Source organism: Anas acuta, chromosome 26 (assembly GCF_963932015.1).
Source record: "Anas acuta chromosome 26, bAnaAcu1.1, whole genome shotgun sequence".
Classification (NCBI taxonomy): domain Eukaryota; kingdom Metazoa; phylum Chordata; class Aves; order Anseriformes; family Anatidae; genus Anas; species Anas acuta.
Genome location: NC_089004.1, coordinates 5,019,225 through 5,031,017, shown reverse-complemented (window position 1 = coordinate 5,031,017; position 11,793 = coordinate 5,019,225). Strand labels below are relative to the sequence as shown.

The 11,793-nt window shown below is 65.9% G+C and overlaps 3 protein-coding genes across 4 annotated transcripts; all 3 read right to left on the bottom strand.

The window, feature by feature from the left end:
* Positions 1 to 1,351: 1,351 nt before the first annotated feature.
* On the bottom strand, positions 1,352 to 4,124 carry PLVAP (plasmalemma vesicle associated protein). Its single transcript, XM_068661544.1, has 6 exons — positions 3,670 to 4,124; positions 3,317 to 3,407; positions 2,491 to 3,080; positions 1,859 to 1,973; positions 1,664 to 1,742; positions 1,352 to 1,585 (listed from the first exon to the last, which is right to left on the bottom strand). Exons 1-6 carry the CDS (start codon positions 4,045 to 4,047, stop codon positions 1,579 to 1,581), a joined length of 1,260 nt encoding a protein of 419 aa, XP_068517645.1. The 5' UTR covers positions 4,048 to 4,124; the 3' UTR covers positions 1,352 to 1,578.
* A 1,969-nt stretch (positions 4,125 to 6,093) lies between these two features.
* Positions 6,094 to 8,669, bottom strand: LOC137844957 (coiled-coil domain-containing protein 194-like). Of its 2 annotated transcripts, none has more exons than XM_068661714.1 (5): positions 8,181 to 8,669; positions 7,217 to 7,313; positions 6,953 to 7,085; positions 6,796 to 6,864; positions 6,094 to 6,613 (listed from the first exon to the last, which is right to left on the bottom strand). In XM_068661714.1, the coding sequence occupies exons 1-5, from the start codon at positions 8,637 to 8,639 to the stop codon at positions 6,604 to 6,606; spliced, it is 768 nt and encodes a 255-aa protein (XP_068517815.1). In that variant the 5' UTR covers positions 8,640 to 8,669; the 3' UTR covers positions 6,094 to 6,603. The 2 variants fall into 2 exon arrangements, with proteins under 2 accessions (XP_068517815.1, XP_068517814.1); XM_068661713.1 differs by having other exon boundaries at positions 6,102 to 6,613; positions 6,781 to 6,864.
* A 223-nt stretch (positions 8,670 to 8,892) lies between these two features.
* On the bottom strand, positions 8,893 to 10,140 carry LOC137844958 (mitotic spindle assembly checkpoint protein MAD1-like). Its single transcript, XM_068661715.1, has 4 exons — positions 9,726 to 10,140; positions 9,466 to 9,562; positions 9,311 to 9,380; positions 8,893 to 9,226 (listed from the first exon to the last, which is right to left on the bottom strand). The coding sequence occupies exons 1-4, from the start codon at positions 10,059 to 10,061 to the stop codon at positions 9,076 to 9,078; spliced, it is 654 nt and encodes a 217-aa protein (XP_068517816.1). The 5' UTR covers positions 10,062 to 10,140; the 3' UTR covers positions 8,893 to 9,075.
* Positions 10,141 to 11,793: the final 1,653 nt, after the last annotated feature.

Sequence of the window (11,793 nt, the reverse complement as noted above, 5' to 3'; positions counted from 1 at the left end):
CCAGCTATGGAAAAAAAGCAGTGGGAAAGGCCGCGTTTCCTGGCCAGGAGGATAAACAAGGAGCTGGAGTGTCTGGAATGGAAAAACCTTGGCTTCACCCCTGGGCATCTCCTTCCCATAGCACGGAACGGGGCCCTGGGGGATGCGGGGGCCGTCCTGACACCCCAAACACCTTCCCCAGGGCAGTGGTTTGGGGGTCCCAGCCCCCAGCGTGGCCCCACAGCCCCAGTCCAGTGCCTGGGTGCCCCCCACCTGCTCCGTGGCTGCTTTGGGCTCGGTGGGGTTGGGGAAGGCCCTAAAAGTGGCGCTTCCTGGGGGTGCTTGTCCTTCTCCCCCCCTCATTTGGGGTCTGGGGTTATTTGTGGTGGAGCCCCAGGGGCTCCTCCAGCAGCGAGGGGGTCCCTGTGCTCCCCAGCTGGGCTGCATGGGGGGGCAGGGGCTGAGCCCTGCTGTGTCCCCCCCATCCCACCCTGTCCCTGCACTTTGGGGACAGGGGGACCTGGTGGTGTCCCCGTGCCTCGGGCCCCCCACAGCGCATGGCTTTGTGTGGCTGGGGGGGTCCCAAATGGCACCCAAGGGTGCTGGTTAGGGGGGCCCTTGGGGTGCTACATGCCGGGGGCAAGGTGCTGGTGGCGTGCGGGCGGTGTGGGAGGGGGGCGTCCCGGCAGGCGGGGGTGTCAGGAAAAGCTTCTTTAAACAGGAAGGCGAGGGAAGTGGGGCCATAAATCAGAGCGTGGCAGCGGCGATTAATCACCGGGCTTGGCCCCCCCTGCACGCACTGATGCGCCCCGGCCCCCCCCCACCCTGCGTGACAAAAGCCAGGACGCCGGGGACCCCAGGGATTTTGGGGGATGGGGGGGGGGGGCTGCCTGGGCTTTGCTCCTGGGCTGGGGGCTCAGGGCGCTGGTGCCCAAGGGGTTCCCATGGGGGAGGAAAGCTCCGGGTTTGCCATCGGGGGTGGGTTTCGGGGGGGGGGGGGGAGGATTGCGGCCACCCAAAGGGATGCCTGAACCCACAGCCCCCCCCTCTTTAAAGCTGGGGGTTCCCACCCTTTGTTCCCCTATCCCTCGCACCCCCACCCCTCTCCCCCCCACCCCTCCCATCCCCATCATTTCGGGGCAGCCTTTTGGCCGCCGCTCGGCCCCTTCTGGGAACAGCCCCCCCCCGCCTCCCCACCGCGCTCTTCCTGGCTGCCGTTTCCTCCGCCAAGCTGCCCATCTGCAGCGGGGACGGGATGTTCCCTTTCCCCCCCCCACTCCCCCTTTGGCCCTGGCCTTTGCGCCCCCTCCTCCCACCTCTTTTCCCCCCCCCCTCCTTTGGGCATCGCAGCAGACGCATGGCGAGCCGTGGCGGTGCTGAGCGCTGCCTCTATTTCCATCTGCCAGCCAGGCCGAGCGTTTGGGGAGGGGGTGGCTTGGGTTGGGTGGGGAAGGGGAGAGGTGGGGGGGGGATGCGGCCCCCCTCCCCGCTCGCTCCCGGTTGCAGTTTTCCATCGGTGCAGTGGGAAACGCCGCTCCAGGCTTGTCCTGCTCCTGTCCTCCAGCCCCTCGCCGCGGCTCCCCCCGCGCCCCTCGGCCGCTAGCCGCTGCAGGGAGAGCAGGATCAGCCCCCCCGCTCTGCACCCGGGGGGTTGGGGGCTTCTCCCACCCCCCACCCCCCTCACCTGGGGTTCCTCGGCGTGGCCACGTACGGCTCCATCAGCTTCTGCAGAAACCGCTCCATCTCCTCCATGCTCATTTTGCCTGGTGGGGCGACAGCAGCGGGGGCTGAGCCAGCCTGGAGGGGGACCCTCATTGCAGGGGGGGTCGGTGCCCACCCAAGGATGACCGGGGGCTGTTGGGGTTGGGGACAGACTCACCTATGCTGCTGAAGATGCTGGGGTTCCTCAGAGAATCCGTGTAGGAGTTGGGGCTGGCGAAGGTCCCCGGCCGCGCGCTGCCCCACAAGCCGGTGAGGTCGAAGGCGTCAATCCGCTAAGGGACAAGGGGCACGGTGCTGGCTCTCAGGGCCCTGCCCCACACCACGGGACCGGTGCCGGGCTCGGCACGGCCACCGAGGGCTCCCGGCACCTCTGGGGAGCAGGGTCTGAGGGTGGCACCGCAGCTTGTCCCTGCCCGGGGTGCGCCGCGGCACCGGGCAAAAGCGCAGGACCGAAAACTCGGGTAAAGAAAATGCAAGGCTGAAAAGCGCACGGGGAAAAAGCGCACGGGAAAAAGTGCACGGGGAAAAAGTACACGGGAAGAAGTGCAGGTCTGAAAATATCAGGGTAAAAAACGCAAGGCTGAAGAAAGGCACGTAAGAAGTGGCCGAGCAAAAGCGCACGGGCGAAAATGCGGGTCCGAAAACGCTGGGGTAAAAAGGCAAGGCTGGAAAGTGCCCGTGCAAAAGTGCCCGTGCCAAAGAAGGCTGCGTGCGCCCAGCCTCGCGCCCTCCCAAAGCGGCCTTGGAAGACACCCGGGGGCTGTCCCCGTGCCCCAGCTGCCCCCTCACCTTGGCGCCCTCGCAGATGCTGAGCTGCTGCTTCAGGTAGTTGCTTTGCAGGGCGGCTTTGCTCTTCTCCCCCAGCTCCTTGCTGAGCTGCTCCTTCTCCGCCAGCAGCTTCTTCTTCTCCTCCTGGCCGCCCTTCAGCTGCTTGTCGGCCTCCTGCAGCCGCTTCTCCAGCTCCTGCTTCAGCCGGGTGCCGTTGAATTGGCACTGCAGCAGGTTCAGCTCGCAGGCGCCCTTCTCCTGGTACACGGCCTCGCGGCTCTTCTGCTGGAGGAAGAACTCCTCGGCGCGCTGCGCCAGCCGCCGCAGCTCCTCGTGCGTGGAGCCGCAGCTGTAGGGGTTGATGGTTTCCCTGATGCGCTGCAGGGGGATGCTGAACTCAGAGCGCAGGAGGTTGCACTCGTGCTTCGGCAGCTCCAGCTGGGATTTGGTGGCCGCGAGCTCGGTCTTGGTTCTGAGCAGCTCCTGCTGGCAGCCCTCGTGCTCCTGCTTGGTTTTGGCCAGCTCCGCGCTCCCCTTGGCGCAGTTGTTCTCCAGCTCCTTCCTCGCCAGGGCCGTCTGGTCCAGCTGGCTCCGCAGCTGAGCCTTCTCGGCTGCACGGGGTGAGGGGGGGCAGAGGGTTGGGGTGCATAGTGTGCGCCCCCCTGCCCGCCCGCACCCTCTCCCACCCCATGTGGCATCGCGGGGTGGTGTCCCTGCCCGGCCCCAGGGGGGAGAGGTGTGCTTCGGGGGGTGCCCTGGGGGTGCTGGGGGTGCCCTGGGGGTGCTGGGGGTCCCCGGAGGGCTGGGGGGGGGGGAGGATGGTGGGTTGGGGTTGGGGCCCCCTTACCACTGCAGTTGGCATTGATGAGGTTGACGGTCAAGCGGTAATCGTCCAGCATCACCTTCTGGATGAAGATGGCCTTCATCATTTCCTGCATCTGGGCGAAGGAAAGGGAGGGGGTCAGCACTGTAGGACGCCCCCCCCACACCTCCCTCTGGCACCACCCCCCCAGTTGGCAGCGGTGGCTCTGGGGGCTCACCCAGGAGGTGGGAACCCCATTGATGGGCGCTCCCAGGGCTTGGGGGTGGGGGGCACATCATCACCAACAGGGTCTGCCCGCACCCCAAACCCCCTCCTCCATCCCTTGGGGATGGGTTAAATGGGATTTTCCCCCTCCCGCTCCCCATCCCAGCTCTCACTTTAGGGGTGGCGTTGGGCAGCTGGCTGCTGTTGCACTTCTCCAGCTCGCGCTGCACCTTCTGCAGGGCGCCCTGCAGCCCCTGCTTCTCCTTCAGGGTGGTGTTGAGGGCGCGGGTCAGGTTGGCGTTCCTGCCGCCCAGGGTGATGATCTTGTTGTAGCGGTCCTGCAGCTGCTCCTCCAGCAGCCGGAGGTGCGTGTCGGTGCCCGCGTGCGCGTTGCCGTAGACCATGAAGAGCACCAGCCCCAGGATGATGAGGAATTGGATGAGGGAGGTGAAGAGGAAGACGTACTTCATGTAGAAGCCGCAGTCCCGCCTGGGCATCGCCTCCTTGGTCTCCAAGCCGAACTTGGCCATGGCGTAGCCGCTCTTCTCCATGCTCCCCCCGCGGCTCTGCTCACCCCACCCCACGGCAGCCCCTTTCAATGGGGCCGCGCCGGGGTGGAGCTTGCTCCCCGGAGCCGTGTTTATATTGCCCTATTTAATATTTCCTTCTGCTGGGCTCCTTCCTGCCTCTCCGGATGCCTCGGACCCGCCGGGTTATCACAGTGCAGCTTCTGTTTGCAGGAGGGCTATTGTTCCCGGCTGCTGGCAGGCGGGGGGCAAAGCGCAGCCTCTCCCCCCCCCATAAGGGATCAGCTCTCCCCTGGGACCCGTTCCCCAGCCTCACCCCGCACGCGAGGAAATCGGCGATGGATGTGGGCACCGCGGGGTGCCGGGGTGGGGAATGGGTGAGGGTGGGTGCAGCCGTGGGGCTGAGAGCCCAGAGGCCAGGCGGGGTGCCCCAGCCCATGGGGTGGTCTCAAATCCCATCAAAGGTGGCCTCAAACCCCATCAAAAGTGGCCTCGACCCCATTGCCTGCGTCAGCACTGATCTGTGGGGCTGCCGGGGATGCCAGGCACGTGCAGGATGGACCCCCCAAGGGCTTTGCCATCCTGTGCCACGGGGGTGTGGGGCTGCAGCCACCCATCCCGCTTGATTTGGGGTCCCCAGGGCGGAGCGGTGAGCCCAGGGGGGGGGACACAGCGCCCAGCTTGGGGACAGGCTGGGACACGGAGCATCTCCACCATCCCAGATCCTGGCTCTGTGCTGAACGGGGCCGCGTTTGGGTCCTGACCACCGCGTGCGTCCCCATCCCCGCTCCTTGGGGCCCTTCCCCAGCCGGCCCCGAAGGATGCCTGGACCTCGGGAGGGGGGGACTCAGCGGGGGGGTGCCGAGGTGCTGGCGCTGACCCCGCCGCAGCCGAGCCGCTCGCCGTTTCCTGCCTTCTCGCTGTGCCACGCTCCCTGGGGCCCGCGAGTGTCTGCGGTGCCGGGGACGGTGTCGGTCCCAAATCCATTCTCAGCTACCGCGTTTCCTTCCTGAGCTGCAAATAACGGTGACTCACCCCCTCCGCTCCCCCCCCAGCCCCGCCGTGGGGACTCTGTCTGGGCTCTGCTGGCCCCTGACCCCGCTGCTGGCTCCGGACCCCGGCGCGGCGCTGCCTTCGCCGATGGGATGCTCGCCGCGGCCACGCGATCCCCGAGGGCTCCCTGCGTCCTTTGGGGTACCCGAGCATCCCCACGGGGCATCCCCACGGGGGGGCTCAGTCCCCCTGCCATGTGCCCACCCTGCCTCTTTGTCCCGTTTTCCAATTAGCCGCCCGTCTATAATTAATCCTTCCTGTGCCAAGGGCTGCATCGAGGTCGGGCCATGGGAGCGGGTCCTGCCCATCCCAAATCGTTGGGTGTGGGACCGCGCTTGGGGACTGCGGATTTGGGACCCTATTGCAGCCCCCCCTTTGTCTCAGCCTCGCCTGGCTGCCCACCATAGGGGCGATTTTCCCCCCACCCCCAGGGTTTGGTGTGTTGGGGGGGGGCCGGATGCCTGCGCTCGGCCCCTCGCAGCCGCCCTGCCCTCTGCACAGGATATCGCTGTGGCAGCGGCAGGAAAATCGGCAACTTTCCTGGAAACCGTCCTTCGGGAAGATCAAAGGAGCTGGGAAGTGGCCGCGAAACAGCAGCAGCTGCTGGTCCCTGTCCCCACACCCTCCCACCCCCCTCCCCAGCTCGGCCCCACAGCCCCTATCAGCACCCCCCCTGGGGGTACCTGGGGTTGCCAAGTGCCCTCCCTCTGCCTCCTGCTGCCCACCCTTGGGGTGCTGCTAATTAGCTGGGCTAATTGGAGCTGGCTGAGTTGTGCACACCCCAAAACCGTGCCGTGCTTTTGGCTGCAGGTCAAGGACTTCACGCTGGGGGTGTCTGCAGGCACTGGGGTGTGCGGAGCCCCCCCTGTGCCAAATCCCTCGAGGCTGAGCCCTGACCCCACACCGGTGCTTGCGGCGAGGTAAGCGATGTCTCTGCACATATGGGATGTTTCTGGACCAAACTTGAGCAATATTTTGTTTTCTATACGAGAACTGGCTTCATTTTTAGGTGAGTAGTAGCCGGGAGGAGGGGGGGGGGTTGACCGCAGGTTAACCACAGCAGGTGCTTGACCACCACGTCTGTTTAATCCGCGGATAAATGCGGTTAATGATGAATAAACCCTTTTGGATAACCTCGGGACATGATCCTGTTCCAATAAATCAGCTGCGACAAGCAGGTGGTGGCCACCAAAGGCTTCCAGCACCCCAAAAAGCCCCAGCCCTGCCCCTGGGTGCCCGTGGAGGTGGGTGAGGGCAGCGGTGGTGGTCTCGCTGCGACGGCTCCGCTCTGATGCTGCCCGGCACAGCGGGGCTGAGCTGCTGCTGGGTCCCAGTGCTAAGGGGCGCTGTGGGACTGGGAATGATGGGCACGGCCCCGGTACCCCCAGCACCCCGCTTCGGCTCAGCCCGGGTGGGTGCAGGGGGGGCCCACGGCGGTGCCGGCGCGGTGGTGGTGCCGTACCCAAGCGTGGTCGTTGTGCTGGTAAAAAAGAGGGTGGGGGGGGGCAGGAAGGATGCTGCGGGGCTTCAGCCTTTCCTGCAAGAGAGGGGACAGCCTCGAGTGAGCGGGGACACCGGTGACAAAAGGGGCGCGGTGGCACCTGCAGAGCTGTGCCCACGAGGGGTTGTGCTGGAGGAGCCCCCTCCCCAAGTTGCCCAGCCCCCAACCCCACAAAACAGCAGGGCAGCCCCCAAAAAATGTACCGGGAAGGGGGGCACCTGCGCCTGGCCGTGCGGGACCCCACTCTCCGCCGTCGCTGCGCCTCCACCTCGGCCGCGTTGTCCCTCCTGCGGGCAGAGCAGAGCCGTGTCAGGGGGCACCGCAGCCCTGGGGGGGGCACCCAGGGGGGGCACGGCAAAGGGATGGGACCCTCACAGGTTTTTCTCGAGCTCTTTCTGCCGAGCCTCACACTTCTCCCCGCGTGCCCGCAGCGTTCGCCGCTGCTCCTCCGCCTCCTCCAGCCACCGCCGCAGCTCCTTCGCCTCCTCCGTGCCCTGCGCCAGCTCCTCTGCGGGGCGAAAGGGGCACCCCAAAACCTGAGCCACCCGGCTGGGCATTGTCCCCAGGGGGTGGGTGGCCAGGTCAGCACCCCGGGCTGGGGTCCCGGGGACATCCCAGGGGACGGACAGATGGACGCACCTTGCAGAGCCGCGTTCTTGCGGGCCAGCTCAGCCCTCTCGCGCCGCAGCGCCAGCGCCTCGTCCCGCAGCGCCGTGGCGTTGGCCTCCAGCCTGGCCTGGGGACAGGGGACAAAACGGCGTGGGAATGGGGTGGGCAGCATCGTCCCAGCTCCTCAGCTGCTGCCCACCCTCCCTGGTGTCCTTAGAGCAACCCCTCGTGCTCCCGGTGACTTCGTGTCCCCCTCGTCACGCCGGGAAGGTTTCTCCAGGAGGTGGGGATGTGGATTTGGGGGGAAAAACTCATCCCCTGGAGCAAAGGGAGAGCCTGAGCGCAGCCTTGGTGAGGATGCACAGGGGGCGCACCCCGACCTGCTCAGTCTCTGTGGGTGCCTCGTGGGGACGGGGGGCTCCTGCTCTCCATGAGCTCGCCCCAGTCGGGTCCCCGTGGCCGGCGCCAGCCCCGGGACGCCGGAGCATTTTCCAGCCCCTCCAGGCCATTGTTTGGCCGGATGGCAGAGGAGAGGTGGGCCCCGCTCTTCCTCCGGCCGCGGCCGCAGAGCTGGGGCCAGGCCCTTTCCCAGCTGGGTCCACAGCTAAAAATACCTCGGAGGAGAGAGGAGAGAGGAGAGGAGAGGAGAGGCAGCTCCGCACCGGCCTCCGGCCTCGGTGGCTGCTTTGGGATGGGTTAATTATACGTGTGGAGTGCCTCGGTTTGGGCGCTGCTAAGAATAGCTGCCCCCCCAGCCAGGCACGAGGAACCGGAGGGGGGCTTTCCACACCCCAACTGCCACTGGGATTTTCCACGAGCCTGCCCCAAATCCCCCCGGAGATGGAGCATCGACACGGTTTTGGCCATTGCGCCGCGCCAGGAGCCACCTCCCCAACCTTCCCGGGCATCGTTGCTCTCCCCGCATCCATGCAACCCCACAGCAGGGTCTGAGGGGCCGGGGACCCCCCCAGTTCCCCATCCCCGCAGCACCTACCGCCCGCTCCCTGCAGGATGCCAAGCTGGAATTGAGCTTCTTGCCCTCCTGGCGTGCTTGGGCGAGCTCCCGGCGCCGCGCATCCTCTGCCCGTGCGCTCTCGGCCACGGCGCGCTGCAGCCGGGCACGATCCTGCTCCAGCTCGGCCAGGCGCAGCTCCAGCACCCGGCTCTCGTTGGCAGCCCGCTCCCGGCAGCCCCGCAGCATCCCCAGAGCCTCCGAACGCCACAGCAGCACGGCCACCGAGACCGTCACCGCCGCCACCAGCACCAGCAGCCCCGCGCTCAGCCCCAGCACCTTCAGCGTGGCTTTGGGCACCGCGGGGTCCATGCCGGGGAGGGGGGAACGGGGACGCTCGTGGCCGCCCGGGGTGTGCCCGGGTTGCTCCGGGTGCTGCCCGTGGGTTTTTTTCTGCCCAGCTCCGCTTTGGGCTGTGGTTTCTTGCAGGTCACAGCCCATCACGGGCTTGGTTTGCGCAGCGCGTGGGAGGGTGCTCGGCCCCGGCCTCGGCCGTGGGTAAATTCGGCTGGGACAAACCCACGCCGTGCCAGGAGGGGGCTGGCCTGATGCTGGAGCAACAAAACACTTTGGGTTTTCATGAGTTTTTATTGGAAAATAGCTCAAACCCACCTAACTGCGTAGTATCTGTGAACCCCTTGCGTAAGAGCAGCCCCGGGGCAGTGCCAGGTCTCCATCCCCTGCTTTTGCCCCCTCCCCATCTCACCCTGCCCATTGCACATTTTGCAGAACGCCTCCCCAGGGTGTCCCCACGCGACGTCCCCATGGGGGGGGAGCTGCCACCACCAGCTTCAACCCAGCAGGATGGGAACCATCCCCCCTTGCCCTGCGGGGCGGGGTACAAGCCAGGTCCATGGCTTGTACCGTGGCTCCGTGCTCAAAGCAGCAGCTTCCCCACGAAGAGCAGAGCCAGGAGGACGAGGGGCACGGCCACGCTGGGGAGCGTCGCGCTGGTGCCACTCGAAGGCCAGCTCTGTCCGGACCCGATCCTTGCCAAAGCGTCCCAGATCTGCGACTGGAGATCTCTCCTGGGGGGGACAGAGAGAGTCAGGGGACAGCGCACGGGGCTGGGGCCACCGTGGGGGGGAGCAGGGGGGAGCAGGGGGTTTCACCTGTCCTTCTGCGCCTCCTCCAGCTGCTGCCGCTGCTGTTCCAGCTTCTCCTTGATCTCCCTGTTGTCCTCTAAAGGGGGGGGTGAAAAAGGGTGAGGGTCAGGGAGCAGGGTGACAGGGGTGTCCCAGGGGGCAGGGACCCACCCGGTGCTCACCTTGCAGCCGTCCCACGTTGGCCTCCTGCTCATCCCCGTGGTGCTGCAGCTGGGCTAAACGCCGGGTCAGCTCCGAGACGCTGCCCTTCACCGCGTCCTGAGCGCGGGGACAGAAAGGGACAGGGGACACGGCCTCAGGCACCAGCTCTTTTCCCCCCTCCCCGGGCTGGGAGCAGCGCAAAGCAAACCCCGCACCCCTGTGCCTTGGGAGGGGGTGTCCCAGTAAGGGACGTCCCCCTCCCCATTTCCCCAGCACCTACCAGCTCCTTTCTGCAGCTCTCCCACTGCCCCTGCGTCTCGGCGAGGGACCTGTTGGTGACATCCAGCGTCTGGGCGAGGGACTTGTTGGTGACAGCCAGCACCTCGGCGAGGGACTGGTCGGTGGCTGCCAGCGCATGCCCCAGCTGGGCCACCTTCACCTGCAGCACCATCTGCGCCGTCTCCAGCTCGTCCAGCCTCTCCGAGCCCGCCGGCGGCCCCCGCACGGAGACGAGGGCTGCGACCAGGGCCACCAAAACCACCCCGATGGCCAGCCCCACGCACACCCCCCAGCACTGCTTGTAGAGCAGGCGGCAGCGCAGGCAGCAGTTCTCCATCCTGCCCCACGCCGCAGCTGCGAATGCAGCGGCCACCCGAGCGCACGAGCTGGGAGGGATCTCCGAGCCCTGGTTTCGTTTCCCCACTAGCGGGGCTTTTCAGGAAATCCTACGGGTTTTGCAAGCGCAGCACAAGCAGAGGGGCACGTGGGGGGGAGGTCGCCTTATCAGGGGGTGGGATGGCAGCAGGGGGTCCAGTGGGGTTGTTCCGGCACCCCCTGCCTGGGGTGGTTTTGGGGGACCCCTCCCCGTGCCCCAGTCTTATGTTTTAGGGTTGTGGGCAGAGGTTTGGGGCTGTGGGGGTGCGGGGAGCCCCGTGCACCCTGTGAGTAGGACCAAGGTCACAGGGCTGGGAATCCCCCAAGGCAAAGAGGGGGATGGGGGATGGTGAAATGCCGTGGGGTGCTTGGGTTGGGGGTCCCTGGGGTCTGGAGAAACTGGGGTGTGGGGAACTCAGGGTATGGGGTGAATGGGGATGGAGTAATTGGGGTACAGGGTGTGGGGGGGTATGGAGAAAATGGGGTGCGGTGCACTGGGAATATGGGGTACCCGGTGTATGGAGGGACTGAAGGGTGGGGTACACAGACTGTGGGGTGCCTGGGATATGGACAAGTGGAAATAGGAGGAATAGGGGTGTGGGGTAAGGGGGTTGTGGGGCATCTGGGGTGTGGGGAAACTGGGGTGTGAGGCACTTGGGGTACGAGGCACTCGGGGTACAGGGTGCCTGGGGCATAGGGAAATGGGGGTATAGGGTACATCTGTTATGGAGTACCCCTGATATGGGGTACCCAGGGTATGGGGTACCCAGAATATGGGGTACTCAGGTTATGGGGTACTCAGGGTATGGGGTACCCAAAATATGGGGTACCCCAGGGCACAAAATAACTGGGCACGTGAGCTGCTGGAGTGTGGGGACAGGCAGGTTTTGGGGTACCTGGGGCATGGGGAGGGTCCCCAGCTCTGGGGGTCCCAGTGCAGGGGGCTGCAGCCCGTGTGGTACCCCCACAACGCCCCCCCTCTGCCCTCCCCACCCCAAACCACCCAGCACAGGGGCGCGCGTGGGGGCCAGGATCCGACCCGTGACGTCCCCGCCGGCACGCGGGGCGGAGGGCAGCTCCACGCCAGCCTTTCACGGGACGTCCCCATCCAAAAAAAACTGGGCTGCCGTTCAGGAGGGCTGCGGGGGGGGGCAGGGAGGGGGCTGTCAGAGCCAGGAGGAGGCTCCCCCATCCCAGGAGGAGGAGGAGAGCATCGAGCTCCAGCCACCGCATGCGCTGGCTCGCCGTCGGGCAGGGCGGCCACGCGCCCTGTTTGCTTCTGCGGTGGCGAAACCCGAAACTCGCTTTTTCCAGGACTTGTGCTAAAAGCCTGCTTTTTTTTATTATTATTATTTTTCTTTTTTTTTTCTTTTTTTTTTTTTTTTTTTTTTCCTGCTGACGTTTTTCGGCGTGCAGCGGAGAGAAGGGAAACGTCCCCTGACCAAAGTCAATAGCGGCCGGTGTTTCGCTCCCTTGAAGCACCCCAACAATTGGGGTGGGTGGGGGTGAAGGGGAGGGAATGGGACCCCCCCCCCGTGGCTTTGTGGGGCTGGGAGCGGGTATGGGGCATGGGATGAGGGAGGTGGGTATAGGATATTGGTTATGGGAGGTGGTTGTGGGGTATGGGATGCAGTGCTTGGGGATGGGATACGCAACAGATGGATATGGGATGTAGCGGGGTCTGGGAGGGGTGC

What these genes read in the sequence shown, in the direction of transcription:
- PLVAP (XM_068661544.1), bottom strand. Translation starts at nt 4,047, where the DNA reads ATGGAGAAGAGCGGCTACGCCATGGCCAAGTTCGGCTTGGAGACCAAG. An exon ending in CATCAATGCCAACTGCAGTG is followed by an intron (nt 3,081 to 3,316) that starts GTAAGGGGGCCC and finishes CACCCCGTGCAG; the next exon opens with CCGAGAAGGCTCAGCTGCGG. An exon ending in GCATCTGCGAGGGCGCCAAG is followed by an intron (nt 1,974 to 2,490) that starts GTGAGGGGGCAG and finishes CTTGTCCCTTAG; the next exon opens with CGGATTGACGCCTTCGACCT.
- LOC137844957 (XM_068661713.1), bottom strand. Translation starts at nt 8,639, where the DNA reads ATGGGCTGTGACCTGCAAGAAACCACAGCCCAAAGCGGAGCTGGGCAG. An exon ending in CATCCTGCAGGGAGCGGGCG is followed by an intron (nt 7,314 to 8,180) that starts GTAGGTGCTGCG and finishes CCCTGTCCCCAG; the next exon opens with GCCAGGCTGGAGGCCAACGC. An exon ending in AAAGAGCTCGAGAAAAACCT is followed by an intron (nt 6,865 to 6,952) that starts GTGAGGGTCCCA and finishes CTCTGCCCGCAG; the next exon opens with GAGGGACAACGCGGCCGAGG.
- LOC137844958 (XM_068661715.1), bottom strand. Translation starts at nt 10,061, where the DNA reads ATGGAGAACTGCTGCCTGCGCTGCCGCCTGCTCTACAAGCAGTGCTGG. An exon ending in AGAGCTGCAGAAAGGAGCTG is followed by an intron (nt 9,563 to 9,725) that starts GTAGGTGCTGGG and finishes CCCCGCGCTCAG; the next exon opens with GACGCGGTGAAGGGCAGCGT. An exon ending in GAGGAGGCGCAGAAGGACAG is followed by an intron (nt 9,227 to 9,310) that starts GTGAAACCCCCT and finishes TGTCCCCCCCAG; the next exon opens with GAGAGATCTCCAGTCGCAGA.